Source organism: Hemiscyllium ocellatum, chromosome 47 (genome assembly GCF_020745735.1).
Source record: "Hemiscyllium ocellatum isolate sHemOce1 chromosome 47, sHemOce1.pat.X.cur, whole genome shotgun sequence".
NCBI lineage: Eukaryota > Metazoa > Chordata > Chondrichthyes > Orectolobiformes > Hemiscylliidae > Hemiscyllium > Hemiscyllium ocellatum.
Window position 1 is genome coordinate 16,259,567 of NC_083447.1, and position 21,487 is coordinate 16,281,053.

The following is a 21,487-nucleotide window of genomic DNA, read 5'->3' on the forward strand; positions in this document are numbered from 1 at the left end:
AATGTGAGCCGGCTCCTTAAGGAGTACCAAAGGGCATTGACCTTGTTATGGAGCTACTGCACAATTCAGCTGACCATGGACCTGCCTGTGATCTGGAGTTAGAATTGTAGCTGGGTACAAGAGGAGGCCATTTGACTTGGGCATGTATCTCTGTCCACACTGGGTGTGTCTGGTCTCGGCTGTCTCCTCTCCACCCCAAGCTGAGGGTCTCTGTCTGTGAGCTGGAGGGTCAAATTTCTCCTATCTCAGCCATTTCCTTTGCTCTCAAGATACACTTGGAATTGATGGTTCTTGCCTCACAACCTTTGATATGAGAGCAGCTGAGGTTTAAGATGCTGCCCACAGTGTCAGATGGACCTAGTGGGCAGAAAGAGGCCATTCAGCCCATCCAAGTTTGCATCAACCCTCCGAAGAGCATCCCACAGACCCACCTCATCCTGTCCCAGCAACCCCACATTTAGCATGGCTGATCTACCTAACTTGCACGACTTCGGACTGTGAGAGGAAACCAGATCACACAGCAGAAACACGGGGAAAAATGTGCAAACTCCACCCAGATGGGTTCCCACCAGGTGGAGTCAAACCTGGGTCCTTGGCAGTGTGAGGTAGCAGTGCTAACCCCTGAGCCATCAACAAATTTGTCAAAATACAGATTGTGTCATCATTCAAATCATTCATATAACATTGTAAATACTTGAAGCCCCAGCGGTGATATCAGGGCTGTTCTACATTTTAAAGTTAGCCACCCTGAAAATAAATCATTTATTCTAACTCTCTGTTGCCTTTTAGTCAGCCAATCCTTTACTGATGCTGATGGATCTCTCCTAAAAGCATGAGGTCTTATCTTGTGGGGTAGCCTTTTATAGAGAAACTTATTAAATGCCTTTTGGACATCCAAACAAGCTAGATCTATAGGCTTCCCTTTATCCACGTTGTTTGTTACTTCTTTGAAGAACTCAAATAAATTTGTCAAACATGGCTTCCCTTTCACAAAACCATGTAGACACTGCCTGATTGCTTTTCCATTTTCTACAAGCCCTGCTACCTAAACCAGAGCAGGCATGAATGGTCTCCTGGAGCAATTCTGTAGTAAATAATCAATTCTGAGACTTTCTCAATGGTGGATGTGACCTCTAGTTTCCAGCTTTCTATCATTCTCCTTTCTTGAAGGGAGATACTATCTTCTGTGGCCCCCCCGATCCATTAGGACCTTTCTACACTTGATGGAATTTTGAAAGATTATAGCCAACGCTTCTACCATCTCCACAGCCACATCTTTTACATCACACAGCATTAGTTATCGGGTTCAAGGGACCTGTCAGCCTTTAACATCATGAATTACCTGGGTGCATTAGCCCTCTTGATCTACTGATTGTGTCAAATTCCTCCCTCTCTTTTGTTATGGAACAGACCAAATGCCCCTCAAACTATCTTAAGAAGATAGCCTGGACCCTAATACTTTCTTATATTAAGGGCAAGTGCAAGGCATTAGGTTCCAGATGCAATTTGACTGATAAAACGACCGGGCTTGAAGTAAAACACACTTTATTCAAACACTATAGTTAAAATTCATCAAAAGAAAGAAGAAATTGGAATAACTTAACACTATTGGAAAACTTATCAGAATAACGAATTATTTAACTACTAACCAGTAACTGTTCCAATACAGTAACATCCCATAAACACACCCTTGGCAAAAGCAAATTCAGTAACATAGATTGTCTCACAGGTAATTCCCAGTCCAGGCGGAAAAACATCAAGAGAAAACTCCGAGAGAAAATTCTGAGGTGGAGAGAGAGAGAGAGAGAGAGAAAGAGAGAGAGAGAGAGTAGCAGGGAAAGATGTACAGCAGCTTCCAAACTCAGCTTCAAGACCCCAGCAACTGCTACTGAAAAACAAAAACTAAAACTAGAGGGCAACATGGTGGTTCAGAGGTTAGCACTGCAACCTCACAGCACCAAGAACCTGGGTTTGGTCCTAGCCTCGGCTGACTGTCTGGATGAAGTTTGCACATTCTCCGTGCGTCTGCGTGGATTTCTTCCAGGTGCTCCACTTTCCTCCCACAATCCAAAAGATGTGCAGGTTAGCCAGATTGGCCATGCTAAATTGCCCGTTACTGTTGGTGCGTTAGTCAGAGGGAGATGGATTTGGGTGGGTTGCTCTTTGGAGGGTCAGTGTGGACTTGTTGGACTGAAGGGCCTGTTTCCACACTGTAGGGAATCTAATCTAAAATTCCTGGTTCTGTGGGAGCTGGACCTCACCCATTCAGGCTGCTTCTATTGTTCCAACTTTTGAAAAATCCAATGGCCTCATAAAGTTGTTTACTTTATTGGATGCAAGTAAGCAGCTCTGTACCTCATTATAAAACCTCTGTTCAAATGAAAAAAACAGGACAATATACCATTTAAAGCCATGATATTGTCACACGTTTTCATCTTGATTTTTGACCATTCTTGAAATTTTTTTTGTCTCCTATAAAGTTTAATGCAAAATACTTTTTTAAAGTCTCGGGTTGGCTTGTTTGTTTCTTATTATTCATTCCTCCGTCTCACCACCTCACTTTAGCCATTCTTTTCCATGTTAGATACAGAAATGAAATAATTGCACAGAGATCAGGTCCCATCACCAAGTTACCTTTTCTTCACTAGTGCACAGTACACTGGTAATGGCCAGCTAGCTCAGAGTCAATTCTCAACTGAGGAGATGCACAAAGGAAAGTGCAGACACTGAAAACCATAGCACAAGAATTGAGCCCTGCCACAAAATCACCAGTAGCCTTGCTGGAAAGAAACCAAAATGAATAGCACACAGGCTACCACCAGCCGGTGAAACAACAGTTCCCTGGTGAGAACTGCAGTACAACAGTAACACGCTAACTGTGAAGATCAGCCATCAGGTCTCAAAACAGAACCCATAGTAACAAACTGGCAGTGTCCAGCCAGCTCAGAATCAGTCCTCAACTGAGGAGATACTAATCTCCTAGTTATATTTTTTTCCTGAGGAGATTTTAATCTTCTGGTTTTTTTTCTGAGGAGATTTTAACCTTCTGCTAATATTTTTTTTCTGAGGAGATTCTAATTTTCTGGTTATTTTATTTCTGAAGAGATTTTAATCTTCTGCTAATACTTTTTTTCTGAGGAGATTCTAATGCCCTGGTTATTTTTTTCTGAGGAGATTCTGATCTCCTGGTTATATTTTTTTTCTGAGAAGATTCTAATCTCCTGGTTATATTTCTTTCTGAAGAGATTTTAATCTTCTGGTTATATTTTTTTTCTAAGGAGTTTCTAATGCCCTGGTTATATTCTTTTTCTGAGGAGATTCTAATCTTCTGATTATTTTCTTAAAATGTTTTTGTTTCTTCTGGTTATACCTTTCTGCGCAGTGGTGGTGGTGGTGGCTGCTTCTGGTTATACCTTTCTGAGCAGTGGTGGTGGTGGTGGCTGCTTCTGGTTATACCTTTTTGAGCAGTGGTGGTGGTGGTGGCTGCTTCTGGTTACACCTTTCTGAGCAGTGGTGGTGGTGGTGGCTGCTTGTGTAGCTGAATACAGCTTAGTGAAAAGAAAGAAATCCAGAAGCACAAAAACAAAGAAAGAGAAAGGCAAATGTCTCCTTGTTCAAGAGAAGTCTGCTCCAGCAGGACACTGGCTGTGGCCAGCCATCTCAGAGTCAGTCGCCTGAACTGAAAAGATTCTAATCTCCTCGTTATATATTTTTAACATTTTTTTTCTTCTGGTTATATTGGTCAGCCAAGGCTGTCCTGATTGGACCAGGTTAACAACCCTAATCAAGTACTTCATAGCTAACAAGGTCAACCTGATCCTAATCGTTACAGAAATTTTAATTGACTGCTGTAATATTTCTTTATTGTTCTCTCTCAAGTTCTATTTTCTCCCTCTTTATTAGTTTTGATCATCTTTTGCCAGTTTCTAAAATTCCACTAAATTTCACAGCATTGTATTTCTTTCAATTAAATCCCATCCTTAACTTTCTTAGTAAATGGCATATCATTCTCATATGGTCCTTCTTTCTCAAGGTAATTTCTTAAATAATAATTTATTAAATATTCCCACAGAGTCTGCCACTGTTATTCTATTATTGTTCCAATTAATCTATTTTGCCATTTCATTTCCCTCAACTTTGTTTACATAGTCCAATAATTATCTTTATTTATATTAAAAATCCCAGTTTCAGACCCACGTTTCTCACCCTCCAATTGAATGCGAAATTCTATCATGTTGTGATCAATTTCACCAACAACTTTCTTTGCCTTGAGGTTTACAGTCAAACTAAGCGTAAGATAAAGTCTAGATTAGAGTGGTGCTGGAAAAGCACAGCAGGTCAGGCAACATCCGAGGAGCAGGAAAAATGATGCTTAAGGCAAAAGTCCTTCATCAGGAATCACTTCTGCCTAAGTATAAGATAACCTATTCTCTGGTTAGTTTCAGAATGCACTGTTTGAAGAAATCCTCCAACAGATAGTCTCTGAACTAATCCTCAAGGCTATTTTTACTAATTTGATTTGTCCAATTTATGTGAAGATGAAAATGATGATTATAATCATTTCAAAAACGTTCTTGATGTATACTTGGCCTTAAAGTGCTTCTTCTCGCAGGGGTCTCTGAATCATTTCCAAGAGTGATTTTATGTCCAATGCTTTTTCTGATTCGAGTTTGATCCTCTGACCCAAGACCATTTCTCACTCTTGTATTCCTATCATCCTTTATTAACAGAGCTACATGGCCTCCTGTTCCTTTCTCCAAACTGTCAAAAATCCTTGAATATTGAAGTCATACTCAATCTGGAACCAAGTCTCTCTCACACAGTGCTAATTTTCTTGTGGTTTGGATAGTATTGAGTGATTCTGCTTTTGAATTTAGCCGCGAGCTGCCCATATTGTCGAAGCAGAATCTCTTTAAGTTTTGCACCTACATCATTGGTGCCTAATGGGCTGCAACAACTGAGGGCATGGTGGCTCAGTGGTTAGCACTGCTGCCTCACAGGGACCCAGGTTCAATTCCCATCTCGGGCAACTGACTGTGTGGTTTTTGCACATTCTCTCTGTGTGGGGTTACTCCCACAATCCAAAGACGTGCAGGTTCGGTGAATGGACCACGCTGAATTGCCCATAGTGTTAGGGGAAGTGGAATGGGTCGGTGTGGGCTTTTTTTCGATTAGATTACCCACAGTGTGGAAACAGGCCCTTCGGCCCAACAAGTCCGCACCGACCCGCCGAAGCGCAACCCACCCAGACCCATTCTCCCACATTTATCCCTTCAACTAACACTGCGGGCAATTTAGCGTGGCCAATTCACCTGACCCGCACATCTTTGGACTGGTGGGAGGAAACCGGAGCACCCGGAGGAAACCCACGCAGACACGGGGAGAACGTGCAAACTCCACACAGTCAGTCACCTGAGGTGGAATTGAACCTGGGTCTCAAGCGCTGTGAGGCAGCAGTGCTAACCACTGTGCCACCGTGCCGCCCATAGTTTGTTGGGTTGGCTGAAGGGCCTGTTTCTACACTGTAAGGAATCTGATCTAATCTTTTCCTTCCTATTCCAAGTTTCATTACAGCCCCAAACAGATGTTCTGGAATCAGACAGGCAATAGAGTCATAGAGTAATACAGCACGGAAACAGACCCTTCGGCCCAACCAGTCCATTCCGACCATAATCCCAAACTAAACTAGTCCCACCTGCCTGCCCCCGGCACATATTCCTCCAAACTTTTCTTATTCATGAACTTATCCAAATGTTTTTTAAATGTTGTAACTGTACCCACCTCCACCACTTTCTCTGGCAGTTCATTCTGCACAGGAACCACTGCAATTCAATTCTCTCTGGGTAAAAAATTGCCCCTCGTGTCTTTTTTAAGTCTTTCTCCTTGCCCCTTAAAAATATTCCCCCTAGTTTTGAAATCTCCTAGCACAGAGAAAAGACACCTTAACTATGCCCCTCATGATTTTATAAGCTTCTATAAGGGGGAACGAGCTGAGATTAGTTCACAGGTCGGCACAACATTGAGAGCCGAAGGGCCTGTTCTGCACTGTATTGTTCTATGTTCTATAAGGTTATCTCTCAACCTCCTACACTCCAGGGAAAACTACCCAACTTTTATTTTTGCTCAAACCCTCCTTTCCTGGGAATATCCTGGTAAATCTTGTCTGAACCCTGCCCAGTTTAATAAACTGTCTTGTACAACCTCAGCATAACGTCACAACTCCTATACTCAGAGGAAGGCAATTGTACTCAACACCTTCTTAACCACCATGTCTACCTGTGAAACAAATTTCAAAGTTTTATGTATCTGAACCCCTAGCTCTCTTTATTCTACAACACTACCCAAGGCCTTAGTTTTAATTGTATGAGTCTTGCCTCGGTTTGTTTTACTAAAATGTAATACCTCCCATTTAACCAAATTAAATCCATCTGCCACTCCTCAGCCCATTAACCCAATTGAATAGGTTTCTTTGTATCTTAGAGAACCTTCTTCACTGTCCACTATACCATCAACTCGGTGACATCTGCAATCATTCTTTCTATAATTCTCATCTAAATTATTTGTATAGATATATAATTTATATTGATATAGATTACACAGCCACTCCCACATACTACAGCTGCTAAGCATCAACAGTGCTGCCACTTTTGTTCTGTTTCATTTCACCAGCTAGGTTTCAATTAATTCATCTTGCTAGTACCAGATTAAACAGCTGGGCCAATCTGAAGAGAGAGAGAGAGAGAGAGAGAGAAAATTAAAAAAAACATCAGCAACCCATCTAATTAAGGTCTCTCCAGACTTCTGTTCTTGCCTCTTATGAAGTCTATCTCCCTCTTTTGGCCAACTTGTGTATGTTAAAGGCCATTCAGTACCTCTGCCTTCAAATGCTCTCACTTCATAGAATCCCAACAGTGGGGAAGCAGGCCATTCCGCCCATTGAGTCCATACCGACCCTCTGAAGAACATTCCACCCACCCCCTGCCCTATCCCTGTAACCCTGCATTTCCCATGCCTAATGCACCTAGCCTGCACATCCCTGGACACTGTGGACAATTTAGCCAATCCGCCTGAACCTGCGTATCTTTGCATTATGAAATATCAAGGGTCAAGCATTTGACCTCTGCTCTCAGACAAGCTGCTTCTCGCTTTGTGAGTCTACTTTCATAGAATTACAGTGTCATACACTACAGAAGGGGGCCTTTGGCCCACTGAGTCTGTACTGCCCAAAATACACTATTCTCAACATTATTCCCACTTTTCCACTCTTTATGTTCACTGAAATCCAAATGGCCTGAGTCAGCCATTGACAACCACTTCTAACAATACATTTAGTCATCTAAAAGGGCCCTCTTGTGGTACAGTGATAGAGTCCTTATCTCCCAGACTGGAAGATCGAGATTCAAAGTCCTACTTCCTCCAGAAGATGTGTAATAACATCTGTACAGACCCAAAGAGATCAAGAAAAAGTTTTATTAACTAATTGTAGTGTTCTTCTCATTGCAGAACTGATTGTTCCTGATTAACACTGCCGTTTATTGCAACAGTTAATTAAAATGATCAAGGCGAATTTAACTAGATTTTAGAGAGAGCTGTACACCTTAAAATTGTTCTCACTTACCATAGGCCTTGAGTTAAGCACCAGGCCTTGCTGCAGTTAGAAACAGCGCCTTCATTCTACTAAGGTGCAGTCTGATGTGTTGAGTAGATGACCCATCTTGGATTCCCACTGAGATCTCCACCACCACAGGAACCAATCTTCAACTAAACCGATTCATCACACACAGTGTCCTGGGCACTGCCAAGGTTCTATACCTGACCACATCCAGAATGAGCTGCACTCCCAACAAACTGCTCTGTTTCACTGAAGCAGTGTCATCCCACCTGCTACAGTGTAAAATGGTCGAGTTATTGAAATGTCCATGAACCTAATCCAGCCAATTAATGTGCCACCACTCTATTCTTCACCATAACCAAAGTGGCAGAAGGTCCCATTGGTGGTGCCATCATGTGGCACTTCCTCAGTGATAATTTCCTGGATGATTGTGTGCAGTTCTGGTGCCACGTTTTAGGAAAGATGTGAATGCATTGGAGAGAATGCAGAAACAATTTACTAGAATGGTTTCTGGAATGAGAAGCTTCAGTTCTGAGGATAAACTAAAGAGCTTGGGGCTGCTCTTATCCAGCCATCGAGTCATAGAGTCACATAGAATGGAAACAGACCCTTTGGTCCAACCAGTCATAGAGTCATACAACATGGAAACAGACCCTTCAGTCAACTAGTCTAAGCCAAGCATGTTCCTAAACCAAACTAATCTCATGCCTGCATGTGGCCTATATCCCTCCAAACCTTTCCTATTCATGTACTTATCCAAACGTCTTTTAAATGTTGTAATTGGACCCACATCCATCAATTCCTCAGGAAGTTCATTCCACACGCAAACCACCCTCTGTGTGAAATATTTGCCCCTCATGTCTTTGTTAAATCTCTCCCTTCTAATCTTAAGAATGTGGCCCCGGTCTTAAAATCCCACATTCTTGGGAAAAGACAATTACCATTAATCCTATCTATACCCATCATTATTTATAAATCTTTATAATGGCGTCTCTCAAACTCCTAGGTTTCAGTGAAAAATGTCCCAGAGGGCAGTTCAGAGTCAACCACGTTGCTGTGGATCTGAAGTTGCATATAGGCCAGAACAGATGGGATGGCTGTTTCCCTCCCTAAAGGGCATTAGTGAACCAAATGAGCTTTTCCTGACAATCAACAACAGACTAGTAGTCATCATTCGATTCTTAATCCCAGATTTAACGTCTACCATCTGCCTTAGCAGGATACAAACCCAGACATTACCTGGGTCTCTGAATTAACAGGACCTAGCAATAAGATCACGAGACCATCATCTCCCCTTTGTTTATTGTTGGTGTTTCTTAGCAGAGTGGCCAAGTCCCAGCCATCTTCAGCTGCTTTATCAATGGCGATCCCTCCACTGCAATGATAGGATTGGGGAAATGTTTGCACACAGCAAGACCTGGACAGCAGTTAGCTCGAGCAACAGCATTGATGTGCAAAGGGATCTTGGGGTTCAAGTCCATAGCTCCCTGAAAGTCGCCATGCAAGTCGATAAGTGGTAAAAGAAAGCGTATGGCATGCTTGCCTTTATTGGTCGGGGAATTGAGTACAAGAGTCAGGATGACATGTTGCAACTTTGTAAGACTTTGCTTAAGCCACACTTAAGTATTGTGTTCAGTTCTGGTCGCCATGTTACAGGAAGGATGTGGAGGTTCTGGAGAGGGTGCAGAAGAGGTTTGCCAGGGTGCTGCCTGGATTAGAGGGTATAAGCTATAAGGAGAGGCTAGAAAATGTGGGTTGTTTTCTCTGGAGTGATGGAGGCTGAGGGGAGACTTGATAGAAGTCTATACAATTATGTGAAGTACAGATAAGGTTGATGGTCAGAATCTTGTTCCCAGAGTTGAAATGTCTCAAACCTGAGGGCATGTGTTTAAGCTGAGGGGGGGATGTTCTAAGGAGATGTGAGGGGCAAGTTTTTTACACAGAGAGTGGTAGGAGTCTAGAGCACACTGCTGGGGGTGGGGGTGGAGGCTGATACAATAGGGGTGTTTAAGAGACTTTGAGATAAACACATGACTATGCAAGGGTTGGAGGGATATGGAGCAAGGGCAGGCAGAAGGGATTAATTTAATTTGGCGTCATGTTCGGCACAACATTATAGGCCGAAGGGCCTGATCCTGTGCTGCGCTGTTCTATATTCTATGTTCTAACAGTGAATCTGCCACCATCAACATCTTCAGGGTTACCTATGGTCAAGGGTTAACTGGACCAGCATATTAATAGTGTAGCTGCAAGAACAAGTTAGAAAGTGAATAATTTGCAGGAAGTGACTATCCTCTTATTCCATCCAAGTCAGGAATATGAGGGAATACTCCCCACTTGCCCCTTGGTGGGGGCAACTCCAACAACACTCAAGAAGCTCAACACCATCCAGGCCACAGCAGTCCGCATGATTGGCACCACATCCACCACCTTCAACATCCACGCCCTCCACCATCAATAGCAGCAGTGTGTACCATCCACAAGATGTGGAGGTGCCAGTACTGGATTGGGGTGAACAAAGTTAAAAATCACAGATTATAGTCCAACAGATTGATTTGGAAATACAAGCTTTCGGAGCGCTGCTCCCTTTTAAAGACTTCAGGTTATTTTGTTTGTCTTTGTAGTTTGTGGCTGCATCAATTCATTTCAGTAGGCCCATGGCTTAAGAAAGGACGAGAATGTTTAATATTATTTCTTTATTTTTCCACTTTTATGTAAAGAAGACTGTAGTAAGGAACTTTTTAACGTATTTTTTTTATTTCTGCAACTAAGATTTTGTACCTCAGATGGTGCCATGTGTGGCAGCATTGTACACTATTCTCATACTCCTGCATCCCATACTTGAATACACGTGAAATTGAAACCTAAATCCAGATCTAAAGCTAAATCATCATTCTGATTTAGAAATCCTGAACTTACCGTTCATTATATCTGAAACTTTGTGCCTGGCATCGTAACAGAAACATGAGTGATTTCAGCGTTTACCAAATTGGGATTTTAGACGTTAATGTGTCGGCTGGGGTTAACTCTCAAGGGATGACGAGGTCTCTGCATGCTCCTGCACTTCCATCGAGAGAAATGGGTTCAAATAAATACATGAGTTGTGTGACCCTGGAGTGTGTCCAAGTTGAACAAACAATGGGACTTCTCATTTTCATTCTGACATAAATTACAATCAAAGAGGATGTTTTATTTGACTTTGACCTATCCTGATTAATGGCAAAGACCAAAGATGACTGGAGGTAGGACAAATTACAAATAAGCAAATCATCTATTTCACTGAAAGCCTTTCAAATTAAATTCCAGGGACCTCATTTTGGAGGAACAGAAGAGAGTTTGGATTTTGTGAACTCAGAGTCGGAGACACATGTGGTCAGAGTATCAGTGCAGAAATCCCAGGATTAAACTTTGGTGGGAAACATGTTATCTTGTGATTACATGACACATCCAGTTTCCTCGCTCTCTTAGGCCTGTCTATCAATTTGCATCCTCAACAGTATTGTAAACCCACCTGTGAGCATGAAAACAGATCCTTCGGTCCAACTTGTCCATGCCGACCAGATATCCAAAATTAATCTAGTCCAATTTGCCAGCACTTGGCCCATATCTCTGTAAATCTTTCCTAGTCATCTACCCATCCAGATGGCTTTTAAATGTTGTATTTGTACCAGCCTCCACCACTTCCTGTGGCAGCTCATTCCATACACCCACCACCCTCTGCATGAAGAAAATTACCCTTTCAGTCCCATTCCCCTCTCACCTGATACCCATGCCCTACCTGGGGAGAAAAACCTTTGCCTGTTCACCCTAGCCATGTCCCTCATGATTTTATAAACCTCTATAAGGTCACCCCTCAGTCTCCAGTGCTTCAGATATAACAGGCCCAAGCCTCTAAATGGACACAATGGGCCAAAAGACCTTTTCCCATGCAGTAATAATTCTATAAATCATAGAATCGCTATAGTGTGGAGATGGGCCCTTCGGCCCAACAAGTCCACATCAACACTCTGAACAGTAACCCACCCAAACCCCTACCCTATGTTTACCCCTTTCTAATGCACTTAACTACTCATCCCTGAACACTACAGGCAACTTAGCACACCCAATTCATCTAACCTGCACATCTTTGAACTGTGGGAGGAAACCCTCACAGACAATGTTCAAACTCCATACAGACAGTCGCCTGAGGCTGGAATTAAACCCAGGTCCCTGTGAAGCATCTGTGCTAACCACTGAGCCACCGTGCCACCCCTAACTTTGCAACTTTTCCCTGCTCTTTTAAGGTTCTCTTTAAAATCTACCTCTTTGTCCCAGTATTTGATCACCATGTCTTCCTAGTCTCTTATATTCCTCTTGGCCTTGTGCTACCTTGGAAGTTAAATGCTACAGCTCATTTTGGAACGGAAGGCATGGGGAATATTTTGTCTGTATGTGTGTTAATCTTTCATGGGATGTGGGCATCGCTGCCAAACCTAGGCCCATCCCTCAAATGCCCAAGGCAGGATTGACTGGTACGAGAAGTCATAGCTTGAAGATATTAGGAGGAAGGTATAAAAGGAGACATCGGAGGTAGGTTCTTTACACAGAGAGTTGTGAATGCATGGAATGCGTTGTCAGTTGAGGTGGTGGAAGCAGAGTCTTTGGGGACATTTAAGCGACTGCTGGACATGCACATGGATAGCAATGAGTTGAGGGGTGCGTAGATTAAGTTACTTTCCTTTACATTAGGATTAAATCTCGGCACAACATCATGGGCCAAAGGGCCTGTTCTGTGGGGTACTTTTCTATGTTCTGTGTTCTAAATGCCCCTGGACTGAGTGGCTTGCTCGGACATTTCAAAGGGCACTTCAGAATCACCCACATTGCTGCGGGTTTGGAGTCACATGTAGGCCAGACCGGATAGGTACAGCAGCTCTCCTTCCCTGATGGTGTTTTAACGACAATTGATAGCAGTTTCACGGTCAGCATTAATGTGACCAGTTTCCAATTCCATAATCTTGTTAATTACATGGACATTTCACTCATGCCTACTGAGGGATTTGTACCTATGTCCTTAGATAATTAGCTGGAGCCTCTGGATTATGAATCCAGTGAGGATGCAACTCACCCCACTGCCCCCTCCATTCCCCCCACTGTCCCTGATGCAAGTCAATATGATGCTGAATATCCCTTTCATTGAGACTTGCAGCAGGAATGGCTCAATGGTTAGCACTGCTTAGGCTGATAGTCTGTGTGGAGTTTGCACTTTTTCCCCATGTCTGTATGGGTTTCCGCTGTGTCCTCTAGTTTCCTTCCACAGTCCAGGCATGGTGTATACTTGGAAGCATGAGGGTGGATCCAGTTGAAACTTACTGAACAGCCTGGACAGAGTGGATGTTGGGATGGTGTTTTCATGGGTCGCAGAGACTAGGGCCTGAGGGGCACAGCCTTAGTTTGAAGAGAAATTTAGAATGGAAATTAAGAGAAACTTCTTCAGCCAGAGAGGGGTGAATCTATGGAATTCACTGCCACAGAAGGCTGTGGAGGCCAGGTCATTGAGTATATTTAAGACTGAGATAGATAGGTTCTTGAGTATCAAGGGGATCAAGGGTTACAGGGAGAATGGGGTTGAGCAACTTATCAGCCATGATTGAATGCCAGAGCAGATTCGATGGGCTGAATGGCCTAATTTCTGCTCCTATGTCTTAAGGTCTTATAGGTTAAGTGGATTGGCCAAGCTAAATTGCCCATAGTGTCCAGGGATGTTCAGGCTAGATGGGTGAGCCATGGGAAATGCAGGGTTTTATGATAGGGATGTACGTCTGGGTGAGATGCTCAGTGTAGACTCAATGGCCGCATGGCCTGCTTCCACTCTGTAGGGGTTGGATAGGCACATTGCATTGTAGCTGTGAGGCATAACACATCAGTTTTAATATTCTCCCTGGTTTATGTTTCTCTCCCTACAGCATGTTTTACAGTATCCTGACATTATTAATAATTTCCGGCCTATCCTGCGCTGAAGAGACCACTGAACGTGGAGGGGCTCCCGGCGCAGTCCCGTCTCCGGGGAAAGGTCACCGTGGTGACGCGGGCCGGCCACGCAAGGCGAAGGACAAGGAAGCCATCTTGGATTCGAACCAAGCGCTGATCGTCACGGAGCGCCGGAACGTGCGGCGGGACTGGTGCAAGTCCCACCCGCTCACCCAGACGCTGAAGGAGGAGGGCTGCATCAGCCGCACCGTGATCAACCGCTTCTGCTACGGCCAGTGCAACTCGTTCTACATCCCGAGCCACGAGCACGGTGGGGAGCCCTTCCGCTCCTGCTCCTTCTGCAAGCCCAAGAAGTTCAACAGCGTCACCGTCACCTTCAACTGCCCCAGCCTCCGGCCTCCATCGAAGCGCAGAAGGATCCAGCTGGTGAAGGATTGCCGCTGCATCTCCATAGACTTGGATTAAAGGGGGCGGGGGTCGGAGCGGGGTTGGGGGGAGTCTGGGGGCGGTGGGCGGTGTCGTTTTCTAAAGGGGTTGGGGGCGGGTGGTGCACGGGGTGGGGTGGAGAGCTGGGAGGGGAGCGGAGGGCAGGAGTCATCGGAAAGCTTGCTGTCTGTTTTCAGAATAGCACTTTACAAACCCGGGGCTGTTGGCGCAGCGGCGGGCAGGGGAGTGAGCCGAGGTGGGTCGGAGCGCCACCCTCCACACATTGGCAACTGTGTAAAGACGTCCCGTTAACTTATGTCAATGTTAAATCCGTGTCGAAAAGAGTCTAGTAAGCGTTTCTTGCCAGCGTGTTGATGTGCCATGGAAGGATTGCCATTGGTAGGTCAAAGAGAGAGAGAGAGATAAGTCATTCTAAGATATGTATTTATGATTGAAAAGCAATCTTTTTTTTAACAGTCGAGTTGGTTCTATCAAGCTACTTCTGAGCGTTCACTTCAGCTTCCCTCTGAAGGACTCCAGAGCACTTGCTCAAGACCTGCTGAACATACGCCGAGTTCAATTTCACACCATGCTTTTAACCTTTTGCAAACGTGCGGCTCTATATTGTCCTTCCGATGCTCTGAGGGGATTGCTGTGCTGTCGTTTGAGATCATAAATAGTTAATAAAATGCAAACTACTTATTTTCGAAGTGAGGATGTCCTGTCCATGCCTTCGATGGGATTCGCTATGGTCTCAGCGCGCATGGGAGGCTTGTCTTATTCTTAGGCCCGGGAAGGTAAACGTGTGCTTAAATGACTCCGATCCCTTGCAGGGTCTTTACTGGGTGTAACGAGTGGTCAGTCTGACTAATGGGCACCCCTTATTTTGAAACGGTGACCCCCAGTTGTACATTGTCCCACAAGCAGGGACATAATTTCCACAACCATCCCATCAGTATGGAAGCAGGCCGTTTGAAACAGAGATGGGGAAAATAATTTTCTCTCAGACCGCCGTGAGCCTTCGGATTTGCCTTCCTCCAAAGGTAGTGGATGCCGGATCTTTAAATATTATTAAGGCAGAGGGAGAGAGATTCTTGATGACCGAGGGGTGAAAGATTATCGGGGGTGTGCAGGAATGTAGAGTCGAGGTTAAAATCAGATCAGCCACGATCTTATTGAATGGGGCAGCAGGTTTGAAAGGCCAAGTGGTCTCCTTGTTTGTACGTTTGTGTTAGGCAGACTGGCCATTTAGCCCATCAAGTCCACACTGATCCTTCAAAGCACATCCCACCTCATCCCCATGCATTTCTGATGGCTAATCCCCCCAGGTTGCATATCTCTGGATGCTACACTGCAATTTAGCATGGCCAGTCCACCTAACCGCACACCTTTTGGACTGTGGGAGGAAACCAGAGCACCTGAAGGAAATCCACAGGGAGAACATGCAAACTCCACGCGGATAGTGCCAAGGCCGGGTTGTGAAGTATATTCGAAGCTGAGTTAGATTTTTAATTGGCAAGGGAATCGATAGTCGGGGGAAATTGCAGGAAAAGTGGAGATGAGGATTATCAGGCTGAATGGCCTACCATTACTCCTACATCTCATCATCTTATGGCCGAAGAGGTAAAAACAGAAAGGATATGAGCTGGTGAATTGTTCCTAAATTGTCTGTTGTCTGAAAAATAAGTACCGAAACAGACAAACAAGGTAGTATCGCTACGCATTCGAAGGGGCAAAGTTATGGCTCCAGTCTCTACGGAGGTGTGGGTTTGTGTCACATTCCTTCTGGGAAAAAGTTATGCTGCATTGTGGGTGATTCAGTGGTTGGCACTGCTGCCTCACAGCACCAGGGACCCGTTTTGATTCCTGCCCCGGGCGACAGTCTGTGTGAAGTTTGCACATTCTCCCTGTGTCTGCGAGGGTTCCCTCTGGATGCTCCGGTTTCCTCCCACAATCCAAAGATGTGCAGGTTAGGGTGGATTGGCCATGTTACATTGCCCATAGTGTCCAGGGATGCATAAGCTAGGTGGATTAGCCATAGGGCTTGCAGGGGGATAGGGTGGGTTTCTCTTTGGAGGGTCAGTGTGAATGCTTGGGGTCAAATGGCCTGTTTCTACATTATAGAGATTGTATGGAAAGGACAAAAAAACTGTAGATGTTGGAATCCAAAGTAGACAGGCAGGAGGCTGGGGGAACACAGCAAGGCAGGCAGCATCAGGAGGCACAGAAGTTGATGCAACATTGAGTTTCCTAATTTCAAATAACCTCCCTTCCCAGCCGCCGACTCCCTTCCCAGCCCCTCCCCCTCACTTCCACTCCTCCCAGCCACCAACTGGATTCATTCCTCCCATTGACCAACCAGGTTGTAGCCTCTATCTGTCTTCACCTATTCCCACTTCACTACCCTGCCCCCGCCAGCCCCTTTATCTGCAGCTCACCCCTACACCACCCCACCCCCCAGTCCTGAAAATGGATTAACCTGAAACGTCGACTCCTCCACCTCCTGATGCTGCCTGCCTTGCTGTGTTCCCCCAGCCTCCTGCCTGTCCCTCCTGATGCTGCTTGCCTTGCTGTGCTCCCCCAGCCTCCTGCCTGTCCCCCTGATGCTGCCTGCCTTGCTGTGTTCCCCCAGCCTCCTGCCTGTCCCTCCTGATGCTGCCTGCCTTGCTGTGTTCTTCCATCCTCCTGCCTGTCCCTCCTGCTGCCGCCTGCCTTGCTGTGTTCCCCCAGCCTCCTGCCTGTCCCTCCTAATGCTGCCTGGCTTGCTGTGTCCCTCCTGCCTCCTGCCTGTCCCTCCTGATGCTGCCTGGCTTGCTGTGTTCCCCCAGCTTCCTGCCTGTCCCTCCTGATACTGCCAGGCTTGCTGTGTTCTTCTAGCCTCCTGCCTGTCCCTCCTGATGCTGCCTGCCTTGCTGTGTTCCCCCAGCCTCCTGCCTGTCCCTCCTGATGCTGACTGCCTTGCTGTGTTCCCCCAGCCTCCTGCCTATACCCTCCTGATGCTGCCTGCCTTGCTGTGTTCCTCCAGCCTCCTGCCTGTCTACTGAGGTTCTATGGAAAGCTGATAACTTTGAAGTAAGATATTGTCCTTTGCTTTTGGAAGTGAAGTTACTAACTGTGATTAAATCTATTCCTGGAAGTTTTTTATTACTCAATCTCCTCCCCTGCCTCATCCACCATTGGTCAGCCAACACATCAATCTTTCTGATACCGCTGTCTTCCTACACCAGTCAGAAAACAGAAAGACTCCATATCCAACAGGACCATCAGCGAGACAGTTTTTATCCCATTTTCACTAGGTCGTGATCCAGAGATGAGAGATGTTCAAAGACAAGGAAAAACAGAAAAGTATTTAGTATTCGGATGACAGGGTTGCACATCATGGAAATGGACCTTCAGACTTGGACACTCTTAATGCAATCGTCCAGGGGTTTGGTGATACCACCCTGGGAACAGTACCTACAGCTTCTGTTCCTATGTCAAAGAGACACCGTGGAGGTATTGCAATGACAGGCTTCAGTCTTATTTCCAGACTGGATTGTTCTGTTAGTGAGGTTGCACCTGCATTAACCAATACTGTGTGGGGTTTACAACATTAGTGGCGACCTTGTTTAGGTTCTGAGGGGCTGTGTTGGTCGCCTTCCTTCCCACTTATTAATGGGAGATAGGCATCACTGGGAAGGTCAGGATTTGTTATCCAACCCTTAATTGCCTGGTGACTGAATGGATCGCTCAGCCATTTCAGAGAGTATTAAGAAGTAACGTGCTTTGCCGGAGTCATAGAGTAATAGAATCATAGAGTCCTACAGCATGGAGACAGGCCGTTTGATCCAAACTGGTCCATGTGTAGGCCAGACTGGATACGGACAACAGGTTCCCTTCCTGAACAGTTATGAGTGAACCAGATGGGTCCTTACAATAATCAATGATTGCTTCAAGGTTGCCATGACTGAAAATAGATGAACGTTCAAATAAAAAGTATGGACCCAGAGGAAAAAAAGAAGGAAAAAAGGCACCAGTAATGCTTTGAAATTGTTTGGAGGGAATGGTGCAGTGGTATTATTACTAGACTGTCAAACCAGAGGCCCACATAATGGGCTGGGGACCTGGGTCCATAATCCTGCCATGGCAGATTGTGGAATTTAAATCGAAAAAAAAATTGGAATGAAAAGTCTCATCATGACCATGAATTGATTGTCAGGAAAAATCCGTGGAGCAGGAGAATTGACGTTTCGGGAAAGAACCTTTCATCAGGAATGAGGTCTCAATCCTGATGAAGGGCTCTCGCCAATGTTGACTCTCCTGCTCCCCAGATGCCGCCTGACTGGCTATGCTTTCCCAGCACCATACTCTCAGCTCTGATACTTCAACATCTGCAGTCCCCACTTTCAATTTTGTCAGGAGAAATCCATCCGGCTCACTAAAGTCCTTCAGGGAGGGAAACTACTGTCCTTACTAAGTCTAGCCTACATGTGACTCCAGACCCACAGCAATGTGGTTGACTCTTAGCTGCCCTCTGGGCGATTAGGGATGGGTAATAAATGCAGGGCCCAGTCAAAGATGTCAATGTCCCATGAATGAATAAAAATGTCGTGGAGCATTGTTCTGAGGTGTGCAAAGCCAGTTGAATTATTTGAGTATTCCCTATGTATTTTTCTCCCCTTCTGGCACAATGGGATATTAACCCATATCCCCAGTGCTCTGAATGGCTTGTTAGTCAACATTAACAATGGCAGAGCAGACAATTAGATTAACTTCCCTACAGTTACTGAGTGCGGAACCAGTAGATAGTGTCTCGGGATAAAGGAATGGCCAGTTAAGACTGAGATGAGGAGGAAGCTCCTCTTTAAGCCAGTTGTGTATCTTTGGAATTGTCACCTGCCAAAGCAACTTCGTCATTGAGCATGCGAAACCAATACCAACAGAAAGTGGCATTAACATCAACTCTTAATGAATGCGAGACAGCCTGAGTGACCCATCCTCCCAGTTCTGATATTTTAAGTTCAGAAAATCATCTGCTTCTCGATCTGATTTTAGACTGGGTTCGACAGTGGAATGCACACATTTAAACAAAATCTTTCTGTCCAGCTTTCAAGAGTTTTATGCACTCATTATTCTGACAAGTTATATGGAACAGCACAACATCCTGATTATTGGTGGGCTGGATTTGGGATGTTGGTTTGGAATCCCAGAGCAATTTTAAAGTCCAAACAATTAGAAGTCACATGTTCCAAAAGGTTACAATAAATTCCAGATTTGTGATAGCAAGAGTGAGGTCCCTGGCGTTACAAATGGACTCTCTAGTTATGAACCTAAATTGGTAGTCCATTGCTAATTGCCCTTGAGAAAATGGTGGTGAATCACTTTCTTGTACTACCGCAGCCCATCTGGTGTCAAACAGGATTATAACTTTAACCCTAACCCTAACCCTGACCCTAACTTTAACCCTAAACCTAACCCTAAATCTAACCCTAATCCTAACCCTAACACTAACCCTAATACTAATCCTAAACCTAACCTTAACCCAAGCCCTAACCTTAACCTTAATTCTAACTCTAACTCTAATTCTAATCCTAACCCTAACCCAAACGGGTTAGTGAGCAGCACGGTGGCACAGTGGTTAGCACTGCTGCCTCACAGTGCCAGAGACCCGGGTTCATTTCCCGACTCAGGCGACTGACTGTGTAGAGTTTGCACGTTCTCCCCGTGTCTGCGTGGGTTTCCTCCGGGTGCTCTGGTTTCCTCCCACAGTCCAAAGATGTGCGGGTCAGGTGAATTGGCCATGCTAAATTGCCCGTAGTGTTAGGTAAGGGGTAAATGTATGGGTGGGTTGCGCTTCGACGGGTCGGTGTGGACTTGTTGGGCCGAAGGGCCTGTTTCCACACTGTAAGTAATCTAATCAAACTCCAACCCTAACCCAGCAATGATAGAGAGTGAGCTGAGAAAAATTTAATGAGATCTAAGGGGCAACTTTTTCACTCAGAGGGTGGTGTGTGTATGGAATGAGCTGCCAGAGGAAGTGATGGAGGCTGGTACAATTACAACATTTAAAAGGTATCTGGATGTGTATATGAATAGGAAGGATTTGGAGGGATATGGGCCAAGTGCTGGCAAATGGGACTAGATTAGGCTAGGATATCTGGTGGGCATGGACGGGTTGGACTGAAGGGTCTGTTTCCGTGCTGTACATGTCTATGATTCTAAATAGTTTGAATCAGAATGGCATGTGGCCTGGAGGTGGAGACAGTTACAACACCCCTGCATCCTACTGACTGGTAAAGGTAATGGGAGTTCTTTAGAAGAAGGCTTGCTGAGTCACAGCCCCTCTCGTAGACAAGGTCAGAAGTCACAAGACTTCACCTGATGCAGGAACAGCGCTCTGAAAACTTGTGATTTCAGATAAGTCTATTGGACTACAGCCTGGTGTTGTGTGATTTCTGACCTTGTCCATCCCTTGTCCACCAACACTGGCACCTCCACATCATGGCTACCTCTTGTAGACAGGCGGTGGAGGGATAGGATGGTTGAAGATAGCGGACAGGCTGCCAATCATATTGGCCTGTCTACCTGGGTCAATAGATTGTCCTCCATAACATTTCTCTTGATGTACATCGGACCATGGTGGCTCAGTGGGTAGCACCGCTGTCTCAGGGACCCAGGTTCGATTCCCCATACATGTGCATACATTTGCACTTTCTCCCCGTGTCTGCATTGGTTTACGCTGAGTGCTCCGGTTTCCTCACATAGTCCAAAGATGGATTTTTTTGGGGTGGCATGGTGGCTCAGTGGTTAGCACTGCTGCCTCACAGCATTAGGGACCCAGGTTCAATTCCAGCCTCGGGTGACTGTCTGTGTGGAGTTTGCACTTTCTCCCCGTGTCTGCGTGGGTTTCCTCCAGGTGCTCCGGTTTCCTCCCACAGTCCAAAGATGTGCAGGTTAGGGTGGATTGGCCAAAGTGTTAGGTGCATTAGTCAGAGGGAGATGGGTCTGGTTGGGTTGTGCTTCAGAGGGTTGGTGTGGACTTGTTGGGCCAAAGAGCTTGTTTCCACACATTAGGGAATCTAATCTAATCTAAACATAGGTCCAGGAGGAGGCCATTCAGCCCCTCAAACTTGCTCCACCATTCAATGAGATAATGACCAATCCATGACCTAGCTCTACTCACCAATCTTTGGGTCATATACTTTAATGCTTTGGCTTAGAAAAAGACATATCTATCTCAGACTTGAAATGAACTGATCCGGTGTTCACTGTCACTTGTGAAAAGGAGTTTCAAACCTATCTCACCCTTTGTGCGTAGAAGGGTTTCCCAACATCGTCTATGCCTTGTTGGTGATTCAGAAGCAGTTGGGAGTCAAAAGACGTTGCACCCAAAACAAAATTCACTGCCTCTGACCTGTTCTTGTAGCCACAATTTTCAATTTGGGCCAGTTGATCAGCCTTAACTCCTGGAATATTTCGGGCAGGGGAATGTCACTGAAT

General features: G+C 45.2%; 1 protein-coding gene across 1 annotated transcript in view; it reads left to right on the forward strand.

The window, feature by feature from the left end:
* Positions 1-14,048, forward strand: part of LOC132836704 (gremlin-1-like) — a 109,067-nt gene extending 95,019 nt beyond the window's left edge. The window contains exon 2 of the mRNA XM_060856108.1: positions 13,558-14,048. Within this exon, the coding sequence (XP_060712091.1) occupies positions 13,559-14,047 (489 nt within the window). The 5' untranslated portion in view covers position 13,558 and the 3' untranslated portion in view covers position 14,048. The remainder of the gene's footprint in view (positions 1-13,557) is intronic.
* The last annotated feature ends 7,439 nt before the right edge of the window (positions 14,049-21,487 follow it).